General features: G+C 46.1%; 2 protein-coding genes across 2 annotated transcripts in view; one reads left to right on the forward strand and one right to left on the reverse strand.

Annotated features, from left to right (window-relative positions):
- The window catches only part of proser1 (proline and serine rich 1), a 32,337-nt gene extending 25,065 nt beyond the window's left edge, over nucleotides 1-7,272 (reverse strand). The window contains exons 1-4 of the mRNA XM_033022245.1: nucleotides 7,058-7,272; nucleotides 3,121-3,186; nucleotides 1,473-1,541; nucleotides 611-705 (exon numbers count right to left, since the gene is read on the reverse strand). Coding sequence (XP_032878136.1) covers nucleotides 611-705; nucleotides 1,473-1,541; nucleotides 3,121-3,186; nucleotides 7,058-7,102 — 275 coding nt within the window. The 5' untranslated portion in view covers nucleotides 7,103-7,272. The remainder of the gene's footprint in view (nucleotides 1-610; nucleotides 706-1,472; nucleotides 1,542-3,120; nucleotides 3,187-7,057) is intronic.
- A 201-nt stretch (nucleotides 7,273-7,473) lies between these two features.
- Nucleotides 7,474-23,926, forward strand: nhlrc3 (NHL repeat containing 3). The gene is made up of 7 exons (XM_033022246.1): nucleotides 7,474-7,926; nucleotides 12,265-12,417; nucleotides 15,124-15,274; nucleotides 16,728-16,928; nucleotides 18,611-18,702; nucleotides 21,351-21,463; nucleotides 22,960-23,926. Exons 1-7 carry the CDS (start codon nucleotides 7,807-7,809, stop codon nucleotides 23,192-23,194), a joined length of 1,065 nt encoding a protein of 354 aa, XP_032878137.1. The 5' UTR covers nucleotides 7,474-7,806; the 3' UTR covers nucleotides 23,195-23,926.
- Nucleotides 23,927-24,465: the final 539 nt, after the last annotated feature.

Genomic DNA, 24,465 nt, shown 5'->3' on the forward strand with positions numbered 1-24,465 from the left:
AACAAGCTGCCAGAGGAGGTAGTCGAGTCAGGTACTATAATAACATTTAAAAGTCACTTTCACAGGTACATGGATAGGGTAGGTTTAGAGGGATATGGGCCAAATGGGACTGGCTTAGATGGGCATCATTGTCGGCATGGACAAGTTGGGCTGAAAGGCCTGCTTCCGTGCTCTGACTCTATGCCATGAATAGGCAACGGTTCGGGATGTGACCAGTTGAAAGAAGGATGGGAGGTTAGTGAGGAAAGGATATAATCTGGCAAGTCCAAGATAGCATTCAAAAGTATGAAGACACAAGGAACTGCAGATGCTGGTTTAAAAATAACAGTGCTGGAGTAACTCAGCGGATTAGGCAAAATCTCTGGGCAATATGGATACATGATGTTTTGGGTTGGGACCCTTCTTCAGAAGCACGGAACAGGGTTTCTGCTTATTCTAACTATGGGAGAAGTAGTGAGATGGTTTTGAAGGATTAAAAGTGGGATAAATGTCATCTATGTACAGGTACAACAGGATGATTAGGAAATAATTCAGTTAGAAATGAATACATCATGGCAAATATAATATAAGGTACATGTGATAACATAACTAAATCAAAAAATATACTTACAAAGCTATTAGCTCTAAGGCAACGAGCTTATCTTTTGTGAAAGTAAGACAATGGAGAATATTTATTACTTTAGATACATGGATGGCTACCATTTTCTGAAAAATATAAAATAGTAGTTTTAAATTATTTAGTCAATTGGTATTATTGATAACTCAATTAAACAAGGCATTATCAATGTTGATTCATATTAACTTTGAACAAGCTAAAACATTCCAAGCAACTTTCCAGGAGAATAATCAAACAAATAAAAGTTGTGAGCCACATGAAATATTGGGACAGATGACCAAAAGTCATGCCAAATGAGTTGGTTTTATGGAGGGAAGGGAAAGAGGGGATGCAATATTGAGAGAATTTGAGGTTAGGACATCAACACCACAACAGATTGGTTACATTTGGAGATGAGGATGTAGCTGGAATTAGACACGTATAAATACCTTGGAGTTATAAAGATGGGGGAGTTTACAGGGACTTGTATACAGGAGAAACCATTATATTTTAATGCAAGCTGAAAAGAGGGTCAATGTAAATTTTTAATGTTTAGATTTACATTTATTATTGTTGCATGTATCGAGAAACAGCGAAAAGCTTTTGTTTGTTTGCTGGCCAATCCAATGATAAATCTCAAAATGAATACAATCAATCTAACCTGAAGAGCAATAGCCAGAGCAAAGAGAAAGAGTGCAGACAAAGTTGTCAGCATTGTAGGTAACAGTTCCAGAGACAGTCCAAAGTCTGTAATAAGGTAGGTTGGACAATCCTAGCTAATGGGAGGACTGTTCGGTTGTCTGGTATCAGCTGTTCCTGAGTATGCTTTCCTTTAATATCATGCAACAAAATAACACGGCATTAGATTAATACTTACATGCTGGAGGGCTTTAAGAGCCTTTAGTTGTGGTTCTGCCCAAGAAAAATACTTCAGTAGCTCAACTATCTGCAAGAAATGGATATATTTTAAAGAGAAAACTGAAAAAAAAGCAGGATATTTATTAATAGATTTGCAAGAACGTCAACATTCGTTGCAAAAAAAACACCAACACCACATAAATTCGGTAAATTTCAGCAGCTTTTCATAATGCACTATTCTACAGCTTTCCTCGCATCAGTACATAATTATGCATTTTGATCAAAACCTGTGGATTGATTTGCAGAATAATCAAAGATGGATAAAAAGACACAGTGCCAGAGTAACTCAGTGGGTCTGGCAGCATCTCTGGAGAGCATGAATAGGTGACGTTTCGGGCCGGGACCCTTCTTCAGACTAATTGTCTGTCTGAAAGAAGGGCCACAATCACTCTGAAGGATCCCGACCAGAAACGTCACCTATCCCAATGTTTTCTCCAGATGCTGCCAGACCCACTGAGTTACTCCAGCACTGTGTCTTTTTTCTAAACCAGCATCTGCAATTCCTTGTATCTCTGTCAAAGATGGATAGCCTGGCAACCCTGTGGCAATCATTATACCATTTACGCACTAAATGAAATTCTAACGTACTATTCAGTCTCATAGAGAAGATTCTATAGCCTGCAAGTGGTTATGTTCATTCAACATCATACAGTATGAATAATAAAGTACTGAAAAGATAAGTGTGTCAATTACTCAGAACAGTATGAAGGCGCATAGTATGTTTGCCTTCATTGCTAGGGACATAGAGTATATGAGTCAAGAAGCCATGATACAGTTCTATAAGTTTGGTTATACTGCATTTAGAGTATAGCGTGCAGTTCTGGTCGCCCCATTACAGGAAGAATGTGGAGGCTTCGGAAAGGGTGCAGAGGAGGATTACCAGAATGTTGCCTGGATGGATTAGAGAGTTTCAGCCAAGGCAGAGGCGGATACACTTGGATTGTTTTCTCTGAAACATCAGAGGTTGAGGGGAGACTTGATAGAAGTGTATAAAATTATGGGAGACTTAGATGGGATAGACAGTCAGAACCTTTTTCACAGGGTCGACATGACCAACAGTAGAGGGCATAATTATAAGGTGAGAGGGTAAAAGTTTAAAGGAGATGTGCGGGGCAAGTGTTTTTTACACATTGTGTGGTGGGGGCCTGGAACGCATTGCCAGGGGTGGTGGTGGAAGGAGATACAATAGCGGTGTTTAGAGGCTTTTAGGTAGGCACATGGAAGTACAGGGAATGGAGGAATATGGATTATGTGCAGGCAAATTAGATCAGTTTAACATGGCATCATGTTCAGCACAAACATTGTGGGCCAAAGGGCTATAATGTTCTATAAGTTAGCAAACAATTTAAAAACATGTATTATTCATCAGCAGTCACTGATCAGTATCAGAAACATTATAACACTAACATCAATATTTTCAGTTCTGAGTCAGGGATAGGAAGAGATGAAGGGAAAATGTATTTCTATGTTTTTTTTCACATTGCAGTCTAGATCAGGTTATATATATTTCTATCATGACAGTAATTAGAACAAAGATTGTTCATTGCAATATCAGAAAAAAACACACAATTAGTGAAGATAAGAGAATCTTTGTTTGTTGACAATACCTGTTCACTTGAAAAATATCCGTGTACATATTCAATCGCCTTTATTTTTTGATCCGTGAGAACACCCTAAAAACAAAATATTTGCAGCTTCAACATTCAAAATCGTGGAAAATGACAACAATGATTATGGACTGTTTTAATGTAAATGAGGCATGCTGTAGTTATAAGCAACTGCTTTAAATCATGAGTATGAATAGTTTCATACAACAGTACAGCACAAGCACTGGCCCTTTGGCCCACAATGTCTGTGCTGAACATGATGCCAAGGCCATCTTTTATCCGCCTGCACATAAACCATATCCCTCCATATCCACGTGTCCATCTAAAAGACATAAACGGCACTATCGTATCTGCCTCCACCACCACCCATGGCAGTGCACTCTGACAACTTCTTTATCTTATGAACCATAACATCCTGCTCACCAGACTCAAAGACTTCGGCATTGAAGGCTCTGCACACAGCTGGCTCTGTTCCGCTTTCCAACAGATCCCACTTCATCTCTCTCCACAACCACACCTCTGCTACAGCCACAGTCACTCAAGGCGTTCCCCAAGGCTCCGTACTCGGCCCCCTCCTCTTCATCATCTACATCCTCCCCCTTGGTCAGATACTCCGCCACTTCAACCTGGACTTCCACTGTTACGCCGATGACACCCAGATCTACCTCGGCACCAAATCCCCCCACAACCCCCCCCCTCTCCCATATCAACTCCTGTTTGTCAGCTATAAAAACCTGGATGCAACATAACTTCCTCAAACTCAACAGCGATAAACAGAATTCTTCCTCATAGGCTCCAAAGCCACACTCAGCAAAATCAATAACCCCACTCTCACCATCGACGGCACCACTGTCTCCCCATCTCCCCAGGCCCGCAACCTTGGCGTGATCTTTGATTCCACCCTCTCCCTTGAGCCTCACATCCGCCATGTCATTAAAACCTCCTTCTTTCATCTCCGCAACATCGCCAAACTCAGACCCTCTCTCACACCTCCCGCTGCTGAAAGACTCATCCATGCCTTCATCTCCTCCCGACTGGACTATTGCAACTCACTTCTCCTTGGCATCAGCTCCACCTACATCAACCGACTCCAACTGGTCCAGAACGCAGCCGCCCGACTCATCACCCACACCAAATCCTGGCATCACAGCACTCCGGTCCTCAAAAAACTTCACTGGCTTCCCATCTCCCACCGGATCACCTACAAAATCCTGGTCCTCACCTACAAAGCCCTCCACCATCTGGCCCCCCCATATCTCACTGACCTCCTCTCCCCCTACCAACCCTCACGGTCCCTCAGATCCACATCAGCCGGTCTCCTCTCCATCCACAAGTCCAACCTCCGCAGTTTTGGGGACAGAGCCTTCTCCAGGGCAGCTCCCAGGCTCTGGAACTCCCTCCCCCAACTGATCCGCAATTCCGTGTCCCTCACCATCTTCCAGTCATGCCTCAAGACCCATCTCTTCACCTCTGCCTATCCTTAGCCCCACGTCCCCCTCCCTTTTCATCTGTGCATTAATTGCCTCATATTGTGTTTTGAATTGTATTCTGTCTTTACTTTGTGTATTAGTCATGTCTCTACTATTTATTTCATTCCCCTTACATGTTTTTCCTCTACCTGTTAAATTTTTGTAAGGTGTCCTTGAGACTCTTGAAAGGCTCCCATAAATAAAATTTATTATTATTATTATTATCTTATATTTTAATATAAAGAATACACCGTGTCAATGGCTAGCATGCCTCTCTCAGAGGTTTCCTCTCTGCTATAAATCAGAGCACTTGGGTGCATCTCATCCATTTGTTACTCCTCCTGCCCTCGCTCCCCTCTCCTCTCCTCTGCCCCTGGGCAGAGCTTCTCTACTCCTCCCATTCCCCCTATCAGGCTCCAGTCACCCTTCACTATTTCCACTGCCTACAACAAAATATCACAGCCAGGCACATCCTCCCCTCCACACTCAACATTCCCAAAAGATTGTTCCCTTGGCCCACTACTTCACTCCATGGGCCACACTTCCATTCGCACCACTCTCCTTCTTGCAGTGCTCCCCCATGCATCCACAGGGGATGGAATACCTCTGAAAAGCAGTCAACATAAGCGGAGGCGTCCCACCCCGGTCATTCCTTCTTCCCCTTGCTCCCATCCGACAGAAGGTACAGAAGCTTGAGACAGACACCACCAGACTCTGGAACAGCTTCTTCCCCTCTGTTATCAGGCTTCTGAACGGTCCTTCCATAAGTTAGAGTACTGTCTGATTCACCTCTACCCCAATGCGGACATTGGACGTTGTCACTAGAACTCTATATCTTCCCCTTTGTTCTACCTATTGTACGAGTTTGAACTGATTGTATCTATGCATGAAATATCTGATCTTAGTTCTTATTCTTAGTTTAGTGTCACGTGTAAAACTTTTGTTACATGCTAACCAATCGGTGGAAAAACTATATATTACAATCGAGCCATCCATTTGCATCCATTTTCTATACGTGACGATACTAAACCTAAACCTACATCAGTGTTCAAATCAAATATTAGAGGGAACAGCTTGTGAGTAGGGGGAAGGTTTAAAGGAGATGTGCAGGGCAAGGTTCTTCACAGAGATTGGCGAGTGTCTGGAACGCGGTGCCGGGGATGGTGGTGGAAGCAGTTACGATAGTGGTTTTTAAAAGGCTTTTAGATAGGCACATAGATATGCAGGGACATGGATCACGTGCAGGCAGAGATTACTTTAACTTACCATCATGTTCGGAACAGGCATTGGCACGACAACTGACAAATGGTTGGGGTGTGAGAGACCCATGACATATTAGTGAGTTGAATCCAAACTTGGTTTGGTAATAGGAGGTAGAGGATTTTAATGGAAAGGGTCATTTACATGTCTGAGGACCTGCACCAATGGTGTTTAGCTGGCATTGCTATCGCACATCAAGAATGTTTTATTCAGTTTGCTTCCGTCTGAAGAAGGGTCCCGACCGAAATGTCACCTGACCATAGATAGACACAAAGTGCTGGAGTAACTCAGCGTTCAGGCAACATATATGGAGAAAATTGATATGTGATGTTTCAAGTTGGGACCCATCTTCAGACTGCATTTTCAGTTGGGACACTTGTTCAGACTGAAGAAGGGTCCTGGCCCCAAATATCACCTATCTATTTGAGTTACTCCAGCACTTCATGTCTTCTTGTGTAAACCAGCATTAACAGTTCCTTGTGTCCACAATGCAGAAAAAGCATCTTGCTGTATCTATATATGACAATAAGTACACCAACTGACAAATGGTTGGAGTCCATGGGATGCATGCAAACTAGTAACTTACTTGACCAAACTTGTCTATGTGATAGGAGATAAATAAGAGGGTCATTTATGTGTCTGAAAGCTTGCATTGTGAATGCACATTGGGAAAGCTTTATTCTAAAGATAGACACAAAAGATAACTCAGCGGATCAGACAGCATCTCTGGAGAAAAGGAACAGGTGGCGTTTCGGGTCAAGACCCTTCCTCCGACCTGCCTGTCCCGCTGAGTTACTCCAGCTTTTGTGTCTATCTTCGGCTTAAACCAACATCTGAACTTCCTTCTTACACAAATCTTTATTCAGTTTGCTTCAGTCTGAAGAAGGATCCCGACCCGAAACATCACCCATGTTCTCCAGAGATGCTGCCTGACCCGCTGAGTCATTCCAGCACTTTGTGTCTTGTTGTGTAAACCAGCATCTGCAGTTCCTTGTGTCCACTCTGCAGGACAAGCATCTCACTGTGTGTATATACAAGTGACAATAAATACACCAAGTGACAAATATTGAGATGTGTAGGAAGGAACTGCAGATGGTGTTTTACACCGTGGTGTGTGGGACCTCTGCATGTTCCCCACACACGCTGGCTCCCTGCAGCGCTCTCTCCCTGGCCCTGTGCTGGTCTGTGAACGGCGGCCGATCCTTTACCTTCCTGATCTCGTCCAGCACGATGGCGAACGACTTGTTGTCCATGGTGTCCCGGGGGGAGCTGGGGATCGGGCCGCACAAGGAGCAGCGGCGCTACTGCATGGCGATGGCGATGGCGATGGCGCCGGCGGGCGGGGCGGGGCGGGGCGGGGAGGGGGGCCGGGACTATCGCTCACCGAGCGGGACAAACGCCTAGGCCTCCGGCCGGCATCTGGAGCATGCGCAGTCGGTGCTGCCGGTGCTGCCGGCACTCACACATGCGCACTGGGAGTGTCCATGCCGGATCCCGAGCATGCGCAGACCTCCTGCCGGGCCTGGGCATGCGCACCGCTGCCCCGGCCGGCGCTGGAGCATGCGCATTGCGGCGGCGCTCGAGCGCAACCGTTGATCTGCCTCCAACCGTCAGCTCAACCCGGGCCTTCGCCCTGTGCCGGCGACACATGATGACGTCCGCCCCGTGGCCCGTCCAATCGCTGTCCGCCGCCGGCTCGCCGGGGGCCTCCGACCCGCACTGACTAACGATGATGACATCTCACGCATCACCGGGCCACGCCTGAGCTGGTGCCGCTCGTTTCTCTTGCCGTTTTACCCCGCTGCCGAGGTCGTTCCCTGTTGTTAGGGTGTGCCGGATAATTCCGCAGCCTGCCGCGGAGTTCAGGCGGGGAGACCGACGGGTGGACGGCGTCCCGGCACTGGGCCGGCCACCTGCCTGCCTGCCTGTCCGGGGGCGGTGAGACGGAAGGAAGGAGATGCTGAACAAGCTGCGGCCGCTAGTGTGGCTGAGGCAGTTCCGCCTGATGGCTGTCGCTATCGTCATCGTCACCCTCCTCTGCCTCCGGCTGCTGCTGCCCGTCCGCGCCCCTGGTGTGGTGAGTGTGGCCCAGAGGGGCGGATAGACGGGTGGCGAGGGGCCGAGTGGCGTGGGACTGGCCCAGTATAGACAGGGTGGGCCGAATGGACTAGCAAAGTATTGACAGGGTGGACCGAATGGACTAGCAAATTATTGACAGGGTGGGCCGAATGGGACTGGCCCAGCATAGACAGGGTGGGCCGAATGGACTAACATAGTATTGACAGGGTGGGCCGAATGGACTAGCCTTGCATTGACAGAGTGGGTCGAATGGGACTGGCCCAGCATCGAAAGGGTGGGCCGAATGGACTAACAAAGTATTGACAGGGTGGGCCGAATGGGACTGGCCTTGCATTGTCAGATTGGGATCTAGTACTTACAGTTTAGAAACATGCAAACGGTGGCTATTAGTTTATTGTCATGTGTACCGAGTTACAGTGAACAGCGTTTTTGTTGCATGCTAACCAGTCAGCAGAAAGATAATACATGATACAATCAAGTTTAGTTTAGGTGGCAAGTTTAGATTAGTTGAGAGGGCATCGTTTTCAACACAGCCGCTGTGGACTGAAGGTGCTTGGTCCTGTGCTGAACTGCTTTTTGTTCTACATGCCACTGCTGTGGAGTGGACGGTTCCACGATTTAGGACGTGAAGGAAAGGTGATGCACATAGTTCTGGTCACCTCGGTAAAGGATGTAGTGGCTTTAAAGAGCGTGCAGAAGAGGTTTACCAGAATGATGTGTAGGAAAGAACTGCATATGTGGTTCATTTAGACACAAAATGCTGCAGTAACTCAGCGGGTCAGGCAACATCTCTGGTGGAAAGGAATAGGGAGGTTTCACGGCAGTCGGGTCACGACCCATGACCCGTACTGTGGCTACGCTACTCCAAATGGATTACACGCGATGTACTGCAGGTAGGCACTTACCATTGTTTCCAGCGTAGCGGGCCCGTTAAAACCCACCGAAAATGTCAATTTTTGCGCTGCAAATAATTATGGAAATCGGGATAAGCATATGAGACATTTATCCTACTTCAAAATTCCAAAAGTGAGGAGAAATTACGATAGATAGAAGTGAGAGCTGAAGGGACAACACAGACGGAGTGCTTAGCGAACATTGGCCGTTTGCTCACTGCATTTCATCAACTAAGGCATTATTTGTGTTTTTTCTTGATTTCCTTGGCATCTAAAAAGTTTCAGAAGTGATAAATCTGGCGCTAAATTTTTTAAATCGCCCATCGTTCTCAAGTGGGATTTTTATATACAAAATGAAAACGCATCTGAAGAAAAATTTACAGCCAGATTTATCACTTCTGAAACTTTTTCACGGCCAATGTTTACCAAGCACTTTAGCTGCTGTTGTCCCTTCAGCTCTGCTTCTCTTTACCTTCATTTCGCCTCACTTTTGGAATTCTAAAGTTGGGTACATGTCTCTCACACTTACCCCGACTTCAGTGTAAAAATTCAACATTTTGGCAGTTTTTAACAGGTAGGAAAGTACACGTTTCTTGCATTAATAACATATACCGGAAGTGACGGATGTCCTCCAGATGGATTGAGCGGCTCCGTGCGTCAAGCCCTATGACCCAGTGATCTTGCGTGCAACCCCCCTATAGGTGAAGTCTCGGGTCAGAACCCTTCTTCCAATTGAAACCTGGATTACGGGGTTTCAGCTACAAGTTTAAACAAGAATAAACTTTGATTGTTTTCTCTGGAACATCAGAGGTGGAGAGAAGACGATACAAATATATAAAATTATGAGAGGCATAGATAGGGTAGACAGAGAGAACTTGTTTCCAAGGAAGGGGAGATGTTTCATGGAGATGTGTGGGGCAGGGTTTTTTACATAGGTGGGGGCCTAGAACCTATTGCCAGGGGCGGTGGTGGTATGATATGAACAATGGTGGCATTTAAGAGGCTTTTGGATAGACACATGGAAGCACAAGGAATAGAGTTATGGATCATGGACAGCCAAATGTGATCAGTTTGCCTTGACATCATTTATTCCTTGACCACAAGAAGATGAGGTGATCTTATAGAGTTATTTAGGATAATGAGTGGAATAGATAGGGGGAATGCTACTGGTTAATACAAAAAGTACACAAAGTGCTGGAGTAAATCAGTGGGTCAGGCATCATCTCTGGAGAACATGGATAGATGACATTGTTCCATGATATTGTACTATGGTATGGACCTGAATGGGCAAATAACCGAAAATACTACAAATATAATTTGGTGAGGCCACACTTGGAGTAATGTGTGCACTTCTAGATGACCAGATAGAGGAAAGATCATGTTCGGCATGAACATTGTGGGGTGAATGGCCTGTGCTGTCCTAATCTATAGACATTGAAAAAGGGTCTCGATGTGAAACGTCACCCATTCCTTCTCTCCAAAGATGCAGCCTGTCCCACTGAGTTACTCCAGCTTTCTGTATCTTTGTTTGGTGTAAACCAGCATCCACAGTTCCTTCCTACACTGTACTGTTCTATATTTTAAATCACATTTGCTTAAATATACACAATATGCAGGTGCTGTTAGTTTCTATCAGATGACAACATTGTTTGCGCATCTTACTTGCTCGTAGGTCCTTTGACCCCACTATTAGTAATACTGTTGGTACATGCATGCCAGAACCATAATCTCAGTCATAGTCATACAGCACGGAAATAGGCCATTCGACCCAACTTGTCCATGCTGAAGATGCCCAGCTAAGCTAGTCCCATCAGCCTGTGTTTGACCCATATCTCCCTAAACCTTTTCTCCATGTCCCAAGAATCTTTTAAATGCTGTTATAGTACCTGCCTTAACTACTTCCTCAGGCAGCTCGTTTACTGCTGCTCACCATAGTCCATACACCCACCACCCTCCGTGTGGAAATAGTCAACCTATGTCATCGAGTTCTTGATTCCCTACTCTGGGTAAAAGTAGCATTCTATTTACTATCTATTCCCCTCATGATCTTATTCACCAGTTTAAGATCACCCCTCCAGTGGTCCTAGCCTGCAGAATGATAGCATGTGTAAAATGTGGAAGTGTATGAGTGAGCCAAGAAACGACAGAAACAGAGAGCTTTCAGCAACACATCAGTTAAGGATGATATTAAACCCTGAGACTGCAAAAGTGGACTGAGATGGATACGTCATTTTACTAATGGTGCTAATAAACTGGGTGGTATATTTGTACGTGCAGTAGTGCAGATGGGTGATCAACAATCCATAGTCTCTGGATGTGCATTTGTCTTCGTAAAAGAGGAAGCTGATGTGCGGAGAAGGAAGTAGGAATTATTCAATATCTGTAATTGCACAGGATAATTAATGATAGGATGTTGCCGAAATAGCATTGCCAGGAAAACAAGGAGAAATTGAAGGAATCATGTATTTGGGTACATGGCAGGAATTACCATTTTCCTAAAACAAAGTGAGTGTTGTGGATGTCCAATGTCAAGAACCCCATGAGAATTGTATGAATAAAACGGCCTGACCCGCTGAGTTACTCCAGCACTTTGGATCTTTTTGTGTAAACCAGCATCTGCCGTTGCTTGTGTAAACATTTAATTGAGCCAGTTGTCTTTCATCTTCCACACATAAGAGTTTTCCACTCAATGAATGTCAAGCAGCAAACCGACCGTCCAGGGCACGTTCTCTGTCTTTGCAACAAACCGCAAAGGCGAAAAATATCTAAAGGAGCCAAATGTGTATATTTCTGATGGCTGAATATAAAATGAAAGAGGAATCTACAATGTTGAGAACTATATTCTGCATTCTATCTTCCCCATTGCTCGACCTATTGTACTTGAGATTGACATAGTCATACAGCGTGAAAACGAGCCCTTCAGCCCAATTTGCACATGCCAATCATCATTTCCCATCTACACTAATCCTACCTGCCTGTGTTTGGCCCATATCCATCTCAACCTATTCTATCCATGTACCATCCATTTGTATTTTAAATATTGTAATAGTGCTTGCCTTAACTACCTCATCCGGCAGCTCATTCCATATACCCATTACCTCTGTGTGAAAAGTTGCCCTTCATGGTCCTATTACATTCCCACCCCCCACCTTATTGATTGTATTTATATATAATATTATCTGATCTGTTTAAAGCTTTCCATCGTACCTCGGTACATGTGACAATAATAAACCTAGAAACAAAGAACTGCAGATGCTGGTTTATACCAAAGAGAGACACAAAGTGCTGAAGTAACTCAGCGGATCAGGCAGCATCTCTGGAGAAAAAGGAATAGGTGACGTTTCAGGTCGGGAACCATCTTCAAACTGAACCTAAACCTGAATATGTGACGTGATTTTGTCTACATTCGTAGTGTTTGATGTTGTTTTCCATGCATCAATCAGGGGACTTCTGCATATTTCTCGGGAAGAAAGAGAATATCAGAGATAAGTCTGTATAAACTGGACCTGGGATGGCCGAAGTTTCCGAGCATATTCACGGGCCAAGTGTTTGGCGTTGCAGTGGACCCGGTGGATGATATTGTTTACGTGGCACAGGTGAGCTGCACAATGTGCTTGTACTTTGCCCCTGCAATTGTTTAAAAATATGCCTTTTAACGAAAAAAGATAAAGAATTTAAACCAGACCACTGCCACGTGTGAGTAATTACAGGAATAATAAAGATCTCTCTTCTCACTCCCTGTGGTGAGCTAGGTTTCGAGTTGTTAAACCACACGCCCTTCAGCCCAACTTGTTCATGCTGACCAAGATGCCCCATCTACGGTCATTCCATTTGACTGCATTTGCCCCATATCCCTCTAAACCTTTCATATCCATGTATCTGTCTGAATGTCTTTTAAATGTTGTAACAGTACCTGCCTCAACTACCTCCTCTGGCAGCTCGTTCCATACACCTATCATGCCCTGTGTAAAAGTTTTACCGCTCGGGTTCCTATTAAATCTTTCCCCTCTCACTAGTGGCCAGAGGACCTAGGGTGACGGAGGAACTGAAGGAAATTCACATTGGACAGGAAATGGTGTTGGGTAGACTGATGGGACTGAAGGCTGATAAATCCCCAGGGCCTGATGGTCTGCATCCCAGAGTACTTAAGGAGGTGGCTCTAGAAATCGTCGACGCATTGGTGATCATTTTTCAATGTTCTATAGATTCAGGATTGGATTGGATTGGAGTGTAGCTAATGTCATCCCACTTTTTAAGAAAGGAGGGAGAGAGAAAACTGAATTATAGACCAGTTAGCCTGACATCGGTGGTGGGGAAGATGTTGGAGTCAATTATAAAAGATGAAATAGCGGCACATTTGGATAGCAGTAACAGGATCGGTCTGAGTAAGCATGGAGGGGAAATAATGCTTGACTATTCTTCCAGAATTTTTTGAGGATGTAACCAGGAAAATGGACAAGGGAGAGCCAGTGGATGTAGTGTACCTGGACTTTCAGAAGGCCTTTGATAAGGTCCCACATAGGAGATTAGTTGGCAAAATTAGAGCACATGGTATTGGGGATAGGGTGCTGACATGGATAGAAAATCGGTTCGCAGCCAGGAAACAAAGAGTAGGGATTAACGGGTCCTTTTTAGAATGGCAGGCAGTGACTAGTGGGGTACCGCAAGGCTCGGTGCTGGGACTGCAGCTATTTATAATATACATTTATGATTTAGATGAAGGGATTAAAAGTAACATTAGCAAATTTGCAGATGACTTAAAGCTGGGTGGCAGTGTGAACCGTGAGGAGGATGCTATGGGAATGCAGGGTGACTTGGATGAGTGGGCAGATGCATGGCAGATGCAGTTTAAGTGTGGATTAATGTGAGGTTATCCACTCTAGTGGCAAGAACAGGAAGGCAGATTATTATCTGAATTGTGTCGTTAGGAAAAGGGGAAGTACAACGAGATCTGTGTGTCCATGTACCTGTGTGTCACTGAAAGTAAGCAGGCAGGTACAGCAGGAGTGAAGAAAGCCTTTATAACAAGAGGAGTTGAGTATAGGAGCAAAGAGGTCCTCCTGCAGTTGTACAGGGCTCTGGTGAGAACACACCTGGAGTATTGTGAGCAGTTTTGGTCTCCAAATTTGAGGAAGGACATTCTTGCTATTGAGGGAGAGCAGCGTAGGTTGACAAGGTTAATTCCTGGCATGGCGGGACTGTCAAATGCTGAGAGAATGGAGCGGCTGGGCTTGTATACTCTGGAATTTAGAAGGATGAGAGGGGATCTTATTGAAACATATAAGATTGTTAAGGGTTTAGACACGGTAGAGGCAGGAAACATGTTCCCGATGTTGGGGCAGTCCCGAACCAGGGGCCACAGTTTAAGAATAAGGGGTATGCCATTTAGAACGGAGATGAGGAAAAACCTTTTCACCCAGAGAGTTGTGAATCTGTGGAATTCTCTACCTCAGAAGGCAGTCGAGGCCGATTCCCTTGATGCTTTCAAGAGAGAGTTAGATAGAGCTCTTAAAGATAGCGGAGTCAAGAGATATGGTGAAAGGCAGGAACGGGGTACATTGTGAATGATCAGCCATGATCACAGTGAATGGCGGTGATGGCTCAAAGGGCTGAATGGCCTACTCCTACACCTATTGTCTATTGTCACCTTACTCCTATGACCTCTGGTTCTTGATTTCCCTACTTTAGGTAAAAGACAGTGCATTCACCCTGTCTAACCCCCTCATGATTTTATACACTTCTATAAGATCACCCCTCATCCTCCTGCGCTCCAACGAATAAAGTCTGAGCCTGCCCTACCTCTCCCTATAGTTCGGGCCCTCGAGTCCTGGCGACATCCTCGTAAATCGTCTCTGCACTCTTTGCAGTCTCTGTTGTAATGGCAATTATAGACTCCTAGAGCAGTGCAGCGCAGAAACAAGCCCCTTGGCCCACCGTTTCCATGCTGTCCAAGTTCAAATTCCTCCCCCCCCCCGTCCCAGAGACGTGCGGGTTTGTAGGTTAGTTGGCCATCTGTATATTGCCCCCTAGTGTGTAGGGAGGGGATGATAAAGTGGGATCAAGTAGAACTAATGTGAACGGGTGATCGATGGTCGGCGTGGACCAACGGGCCTGTTTCCATGCTCCACAACTAAAAAACAAAATTGTATCTGTCTGTAGGTTCCTCTGGCATCTCATTCCAGATAATAGATAAATAAATAAATAGATAATTGGCACATCGCTCCTCCTGTTTCATATATTTTTAATGATTTAGAATCTCTCGCAATTGCAAGTAAATATCATTGCTTTCTTAAACCTTCCAGAGAGGAGAATCTGTACCAAAAATATTAATGTTTTCTGAACATGGATACTTCCTCCAAGCATGGAATACCACCTCAATCGAAATGCCACACGGCATCTTTGCAACCAGCACCGCCCCAGGAACATCCTTATGGGTGACAGATGTTGGCAATGGTACGAATAGACCAAATCTAAACTCGTATGAAATCTGCCTGGTAATATGATCCTATACTTTGTAACAATTCACGTTATTTGTAGATGTTATATTTCCAGAACAGGCTTATTCAATCTCCCAGCACGTTTAGTTTAGCTTATGGGCCTGTCCCACTTAGGCGACTACCAGGGACTAGTTTTAATGGAATTCACCTACGACACCTGCGACAACCTACGACAGCAAACATTGTCGCCGCCGTCGCCGAAAAATTTACAGCTTGCTGAAAATTTTGAGGTAGTCTCCCAAAAAATCACCTAAGTGGGACAGGCCCATAAGAGTTACAGTGTGGAAATAGGCCCTTCGGCCCACCAAGTCTAAGCTAACCAATGATTACACATACACTTGTTCTGTACTATACACTAGGTACAATTTGAAGAAGCCAATTCTTACAAACCTGCGCATCTTGGGAATGTGGGGGGGAACCGGAGCACAGGGAGAAAGTAAAACTTTGTACAGACAGCACCCGTAGTCAGGATGGAACCCAGGTCTCTGACACTGTAAGGCAGCAACTCTACTGTTCCGCCACTGTATCAGCCACATGGGTAGGACATACCAATGTTTTGAGTGGCAATCGTTCTTCGGACTGATGGTGTGTCCCGAACCAAACATGACCTATCCATGTTCTCCAGAGATGCTGCCTGAGCTGCTGAGTTACACCGCCCATGCATCTGCAGGTTTCCGTGTGACAGTGAACTTGGTGCCACTCATTGAGGTCAGACGGTCAGGCTGACCCTGTGGCACTGCATGGTCAGATGTGCCGGAGCAGTGACCACTAAACATCCAGGCCACTTGTCTGTAGTGACCTGAGCACAGTTTATCCCACAACAACAATCACTTACCTGTAATATTATCACGTCACTGTCACATACACAAGAAAATAGGATCGACTCTACATTTTTGGCTGGTCTGTCTCAGACTTCAATCCCACTTCTGTGCCCCTTCCCATGAGAGAAATCCCCATTCTCTCTTTCAAGAGTCCCGAGTGTTTAATTGTCATGTGGACCGGCAACCAAACGATGACGTGCCCTCTAAGGGTCTTGAATGCTGCAATAACATCCCACCCCCTTCCCACCTCATTTTCTAAACTCCAAGAATACAAATCTAACCTATTATTATCACCTATATGAAACTGCGTTTTGAAATGCTGTAAACAATTTACAGTTTTTAAAAACTCTGAACTTAAAAAACTGATGAATGGGATGGAAAAAAATCAGCCAATAACACTGACTGTGAAACACGTCGACTGATTCTACATGAATTACAAATTGCACATGAACTATCACATGTAGCCTAATTATATGCGAGCTCCCCTAATGAACTATGCTAAACTTATGAAGTTTGGATGGTGTGGAAATAGGTCTACCATTAACCCTGACTGAGATCAATGCTGAGGATGTGTTCTTTCAATTGCAGGGAAGTACGGGCACACCATCAAACAGTACTCGCAGTCTGGGAAGCTGCTTCAGATGCTGGGGACACCAGGAATCCCGGGCTCCAACCTGAACCCCCTGCAGTTTGATCAACCAGCAGATGTGTTTATTTCCAAAAATGGGGATTTGTACATCGTGGATGGAGATGGAGGCTTAAATAACCGACTCATCAAACTCGACCCAGGTACCTACTTATTACAGCTGTTGCGCGAGTGATTAACGTTTTATCTTGCAAATATGCAATAATACAGCGTGGAAACAGGCCCTTCAGCCCAACTTGCCCACGCCGACCAACATGCTCCATCTACACGTCCCACCTTCTCGCACTAGGCCCATCTATACTTAATTAAAACCTTCATCTTGTCCTCTTCCGGTTTGCGTTCGTATTAAATTTGCGCAAAAACGGTACCCGATAGCGCTACAATTTTTCGCCACCTTACTCGCCATTCTCCTGTGCTGCAAGTACATCAAGTTTTGTTCCGATCGGTGGAATATTACAGAAGTTATTGATCTTCTCTCCTGTCATTTGCCCCTTCTGGCACCCACTGTCAATCACCAGCGGCGAGAATTAAGCTGAAGGAGCGGAGTGAGCAGAGTGTGGGCGGGGGCTGTGTTGCGCAGGCGGGGCTATGTCCGCGGGTAGCGGCATCGGCCACCACCACGATGAGCCGGGAGCGGCTGAGTACTACCCTCACAACCCCCCCTCTACCCCACACACCCCCGCCCACAAACCCCCCCTTCCACCCGACGTGCCTCCTGCCCACACACCCATCACCTCCCCCACACCCCACCTTCCACCACACCCCCTCTGCCCCCACCCCCCCCTGCAGAAGCCACCCCACGGCTGCCTGAAGCCATCCCCCTGGCTGCAGGTAGTCACCCCCCTCCCCCATCGGCACCTGACAACCCCCGCCCAACGCCCTCCCCCTCCCCCGGCTGTAGGATGCTTCCCCCCCCCCCACTGGCCCTCAACAGCCCCGCCTGAAGTCATCCCCCTCCCCCGGCTGCAGTGTGGTTCCACCGACCCATGACAACCCCCGCCTGAAGCCGGTGGGGGGGCAGTGGTCGGCTACAACAGCGATAGGCAGTGGTAGTGGTAGGCCATGGCAGCGGCAGGGATAAGCAACAGTAGGCCACGCCAGTGCTCCCCCCTCTTCCCACCAGCCACCAACAGGCCCAGCCTAAAGCCATCCCCCTCCCCCAGCTGCAGGACGCTCCTGCCCCCACCCGCCCCCAACAGCCCCCGCCTGAAGCCATCCCCCTCCCCCAGCTGCAGAACGCAACAAGAGACGCAATAAGAAAGAATAAATCTCATCTTTAACGTTTAAATTGTTGTTATATTTTAAGAGTTATTCAGATTTTAATCTTTAATAAATCCCTTTTCCACTTGCCGTGTCCGTCAGCTGCGCCTGCACAGTAATACCTGAGTGTTCTACATCACAATGGGAACCCAATGGGTGGGAATGGCTGCGCCGCCGAAGAGCTGCTAAGAGTGGATGGGGGGGGGGGGTTGAGGTGGGATGGAGTGAGTGCGTGGTAGGGTAAGGGCAAGGGGCGGAGTGGGGGGGAGGGGTGTGGGAGGAGGGGGGGGGGTCAGGGGCGCCACAACGGGATCCCGTCAACCGCGCCTGCGCAGTTGGGGGCTATGTGTGTGTGGTGGAATATTGCGTTGGGGGACCAGGCCTCCCGTGTGAGAATGGGACCCAACAGGTCCCACTTATTCTAGTATCCCTCTAAACCTATCCTATCCATGTACCTCTGCATATGATTTTTAAACGTTGCATTCCTTTTCGCACTGACCATTCCAGGAATTGAATAATGGTTGAAAATAAATCCTTCAGTGCCCCATGCTCATCTCCATTGCAGGCTTTGGTGTCGCTTGGATGAAAGGAGAAAAGGGAGAAAAAGCTGCCCAGTTTTACATTCCGCACAGTGTAACTGTAGATAACGTCGGCAGGGTGAGTCTATGACATCTTCATGTTGATAATGAATATTAACATTCAAGCTGCAATTCTCACACAGTCATTACTATTAATTGAAGGTGGAGAGAATTAACTGGAGGGGAAAAAAGCCCACGAAGCTGCCTTTAAGCTGGAGAGAGTGCAGAGAAGATACGCGAGGATGTTGCCAGGACTCAAGAGGGCTGAGCTATAGGGAGAGGCTGGACAGGCTAAGACATTATTCCTTAGAGCACAGGAGGCTAGGGATTTCTGAAAGAAGACGCTTGTTGAATTGTGGTTTCCCTTGGATCAGCTGTGATATTACTGAACGGGAGGACGGGCTCAGGAACACAAACAATATACTCCTGTCCTAACACATGTGGCCATTGCCATCAAGCTGATGGAAGGTGTTAACCTTCTCAACCTTGCCTACTTCCTTAGAAGGCTTAGGAGGTTCAGCATGTCCCCAGCAACTCTCACTGTAGCGCTGCGCTGATGCGCTGTAGAAAGCATGTTATCAGGGGGCATCACGGCAATGGTTTGGGAACAGCTCCATCCAAAACCGCAAGAAATTGCAACCCAGACCATCACACAAACCAGGCTCCCTTCCATTGACTCCATCTACACTTCAAGCTGCCTCGACAAGGCCAGCAGCATAATCAAGGATCAGTCTCACCCCGGTCACTCTCTTTTTTTCCTCTACCATCAGACAAAAGGTACAGAAGTGTACAAAGCACACACCGCCAGATTCAGGGACAGTTTCTTCCCAGATGTTATCAGGGAACTGAACCATCCTTTCAGCAGGATCTCTGGAGAAAAAGGAAGGGTGACGTTTCAGGTCGGGAGGCTGGGTGGCAGTGAGCTGCGATGAGGATGCTATGAGGCTGCAGGGTGACTTGGATAGGTAGGGTGAGTGGGCAGATGCATGGCAGATACAGTATAATGTGGATAAATGTTAGGTTATCCACTTTGGTGGCAAGAACAGGAAGGCAGATTGTTATCTGAATGGTGTCAGATTAGGAAAACGGGAGGTGCAACGAGACCTAGGTGTGCTTGTACATCAGTCATTGAAAGTAAGCATGCAGGTACAGCAGGCAGTGAAGAAAGCTAATGGCATGTTGGCCTTCATTGTGAGAGGATTTGAGTTTAGGAACAAGGAGGTCCAACTGCAGTTGTACAGGGCCCTGGTGAGACCGCACCTGGAGTATTGTGTGCAATCTTGGTCTCCTAATTTGAGGAAAGACATTATTGCTAGTGAGGGAGTGCAGCGTAGGTTCACCAGGTTAATTCCTGGGATGGCGGAACTGACATAGGATGAAAGAATTGGTCGACTGAGCTTATATTCACTGGAATTTCAAAGGCTAAGAGGAGATCTTATGGAAACATATAAAATTCTTAAAGGATTGGACAGGCTAGATGCAGGAAAAATGTTCCCGATGTTGGGGGAGTCCAGAACTAGGGCTCACAGTTTAAGAAAAAGGGGTAGGCCATTTAGGACTGAGATGAGGAAAACCTCTTCACCCAGAGTTGTGAATCTGTGGAATGCTCTGCCACAGAAGGCAGTGAAGGCCAATTCACTGGATGTTTTCAAGAGAGAGTTAGTTTATCTCTTTCGGGGTAAAGGAATCAAGGGATATGGAGAAACATCAGGAACGGGGTACTGATTTTAGATGATCAGCCATGATCATATTGAATGGCGGTGCTGGCTCGAAGGGCTGAATGGCCTACTCCTGCAACTATTTTACTATGTATCTATGACCCTTCTTCAGATTGTCTGAAGAAGGGTCCTGACCAGAAACGTCACCCATACTTTCTTCAAGGTTGCTGCCTGACCTGTTGAGTTCCTCTAGCACTTTGTGTGTATCACTTGAAGCCTATGTCCTCTGATTTTTGAAACCCCTCGGTAAAAGACTGTGCGTTCACCCTATCTATTTCCCTCATGATCTTATACACTTCTATAAGATCACCGCTTAGCGTCTGTGCTGCAAGGAATAAAGTCCGAGCCTGCCGTAAGCTTGGCCTATTTGGCCATATTTTGTCTCAGAACCCTCCGAAGCTGAATGTTGAGCGGTTTCAGAGTTTGGTCAGTAACAATCATGGAGGAATCAAGTCAAGTCAAGTCAAGAGAGTTTATTGTCATATGTCCCAGATAGGACATTGAAATTCTTGCTTTGCACCAGCACAATGGAATATAGTAGGCACGAATACAGAACATATCATATCAGTGAGTCCATATACCATTATATAAATATATGCACACATCAATAAATAAGCAGATTAAATGCAAATAAACAGATAATGGTCTATTAGTGTTCAGAGATTTGTTTCAGTTGATGGCTGTGGGGAAGTAGCTATTTCTGAACCTGGTCGTTGCAGTCTTCAGGCTCCTATACCTTCTACCTGAAGGCAGCGGGGAGATGAGTGTGTGGCCAGGATGGTGTGGTTCTTTGATAATTCTGCCAGCCTTTTTAAGGCAGCGGCTGCGATAGATCCCCTCGATGGTAGGGAGGTCAAAGCCGATGATGGACTGGGCAGTGTTTACAACGTTTTGTAGTCTTTCTGCTCCTGGGCGCTCAAGTTGCCGAACCAAGCCACGATGCAACATGGTCAGCATGAGGGAAGTGGGCTTGTAGTTGTGCCACTGATTCTGTTGCCTTTCCTTTCAGGTGTGGGTTGCTGACCGGGGCAACAAGCGTTTGCAAGCATTTGATGCTGAGTTGGGGGATTGGCTGGGAGCCTGGGCCAGCTGCTTCACCGATGACGGCCCTTCCTCAGTGAGGTGAGATTGCAACTCCATTTATCTGTTCCCGTGCGCCGAGGTGAAACTTAACCACTCCATAGACACAATGACTGCAGTCGCTGGGTTACCAAAAAGGGGCACAGGAGTACTGGAGTATCTCAGCGGGTCAGGCAGCATCTCTGGAGAACATAGATAGATAGGTGATGCTTTGGGTCGGGGCCAATAGACAATAGGTGCAGGAGTAGGCCATTCGGCCCTTTGAGCCAGCGCAGCCATTCAATGTGATCATGGCTGATCATCCCCAATCAGTACCCCGTTCCTGCCTTCTCCCCATATCCCCTGACTCCGCTATCTTTAAGAGCCCTATCTAGCTCTTGCTTGAAAGTATCCAGAGAAACGGCCTCCACCGCCCTCTGAGGCAGAGAATTCCACATACTCACAACTCTCTGTGAGAAAAAGTGTTTCCTCGTCTCTGTTCTAAATGGCTTACCCCTTATTCTTAAACTGTGGCCCCTGGTTCTGGACTCCCCCAACATCGGGAACATATTTCCTGCCTCTAGCGTGTCCAAACCCTTAACAATCTTATATGTTTCAATAAAATTCCCTCTCATCCTTCTAAACTCCAGAGTGTACAAGCCCTTCCTTCATAGAATGTAGATATGTTTTGGCAACTCTATGCTTTTAATGCTGATGCACATCTGCTGTCCATTCCTTCCTTGCCGTGGGGATAGATCTGGCCTGCACTATATTCGTCCACGTCACGGAGTGCTCATAGAGAATGTGGAAGTATTGGCTGCAGGTCTTTCCCCTCTCAATTCTGAATCCAGACTGAAGAAGGGGCCCAACCCGAAATGTCGCCAATCCATGTTCTCCAGGGATGCAGACTGACCTGCTGAGTTACTCCAGCACTCTGTGGCTGTCTTAATACAGTTGAGTTTAGTATTGGTCACACTGCTATAGGAAGGATGTCGTTAAGCTGGAAGGAGCGCAGAGAAGATTTATGAGGATGTTGCCAGAACTCAAGGGCCTGAGCTCTAGGACGAGCTTATGGCAGGCTGGGACTTTATGCCTGGCAGTGCAGGAGGATGAGGGGTGATCTTATAGAGGTCATGAGTGGATCATGAGTACATGAGTACAAGGTCATGAGTGGAATAGATAGGATGAATGAATGCACAGAGTTTTTTTACCCAGAGTAGGGGAATCAAGAACCAGAAGACATAGGATTAAGGTGAGAGGGAAAAGATATAATAGGAACCTGAGGAGCAATCTTTTTACACAAATGGTGGTGCATACATGGAATGGGTTGAAAGAGGAGGTAGTTGCGGCAGGTACTATAACAGTATTTAAAAGACAATTGGACAGGTACACTTGTGGTGCCGACATATTTTGGGACGGCATGACAGTGTGGGCCGAAGGATCTGTTGCCATTTTAAAAAATTACACAAAGTGCCAGAGTAACTCAGTGGGTCAGGCAGCAACTCTGGAGCATGCTGTATTTCTGAATGAAATGGATCATTGAGTGTGTCACATTGCAGGCTGACGTACGACAACAAGTACTTGATCGTGGCTCAGCTGAACGCGAACAGATTGATGTTCCTGTCGGTGCCGCCGATCGGTAGCATTGGGACTTGTCACGTTGCCGACACCATCCAGCTGGCCGACGGAGTGAAACCCCATCTTGTGGACGTCAGCCTGAAAACCGGCGCCATTTATGTCGCCGAAATCGGTGCGCGGCAGGCTCAGCGGTTCGTGCCCAACGTCAAAAACTAAATGCCAACCCTCCACTGCACCAAGTGCCTCTTTTCTATTGATGATTCCTAACAGTCGCTCTAGACTGGTGAAACGGGCATCAGAATGTAATAGCAGTGTAACTCAGGGGTGTTGCTGTGATATGATCCTAGAACCTACTGTTGCAAAGCTGTCTCTCACACAACTCTGCATTTGCACTAGATGTGATTTAAAACTATATTTTTAAAGTTCCCAAGCTGAGAAATAAACCGGCAAAGAGTCCAAGTTTAATTCTTAGCTTGAACTGGCTTTGTTAAGATTGTTATATTAGGACCAATGTAAATATAATTCCTCATTACCTCTGCCTCAACTTAGGGTTTAACCTTAAGCTTCGCACTACTTATTCCTGTTGACTGTGAACAAATTGATTTTGAGAGGAAATATTAATGAGGATATTAATGCCATAGCCTATAAATACCTGTGGCAGTAATCAGCTGACACTGGCCAACAAGGCTTGTATACAACTCATGACTTCTTGAGTAAAGAATATTGCCAAAAATGTGTTAATATATTGAGGGGCTAATGGAAATATAAAAGGGGAAAGTAATGCAAGACAAAGTTTTGATATAAGAATGCTCTGCCTTCACAAAAACTGTCTGCAGCGCTGAAGTTTTTCTTGAGGTTAATTTAACATGTTAAATGTAATGGACATGCTGGGGAAATAAAATCGTTCAGCTATTGTAAGTAAATAAAGTTGATTATGGTTGTCAGTGACGTGATTTCCAGTTGTGTATTTCTCCTTGCTTCCAAACTTATCCTCAATTTGCACCTGCACCAACAGTTCTTCTTATGATCACCAAGCTTATACCTAAACCTGCAATTAAAATGAAGGGCACGAGTAAAGTGAATGTTCACAGTCTTTTGCCCAGCGTTGAGGGTTCCAAAACTAGAGGCCAGTTTGGGTCACCCTGCTAGAGGAAAGATGATGTCAAGCTGGAAAGAGTGCAGGAGAAGATCTACGAGGATGTTACCAGGACTCGAGGGGGGAGGGGGGGGGGTTGGCTGAGCTATAGGGAGTGGTTGAGCAGGCTAGGAAGATATTCCTTGGAGCGCAGGAGGCTGAGGGGTAATCTTATAGAGGTGCACAAAATCATAGGATGAATAGATAGGGTGAATGCATGGAAAAAGTGCATTTTTTACCCAGGTTGTGGAAACAGGAACCAGAGGACATAGGCTTAACTTGCGTGGGGAGAGATTTAAGTGGGACCTCAGGGGCAACCTTTTCACTCGGGGGTAGTCTGAAGCTATAGAAG

The sequence above is a fragment of the Amblyraja radiata genome, chromosome 6, assembly GCF_010909765.2.
Source record: "Amblyraja radiata isolate CabotCenter1 chromosome 6, sAmbRad1.1.pri, whole genome shotgun sequence".
NCBI lineage: Eukaryota > Metazoa > Chordata > Chondrichthyes > Rajiformes > Rajidae > Amblyraja > Amblyraja radiata.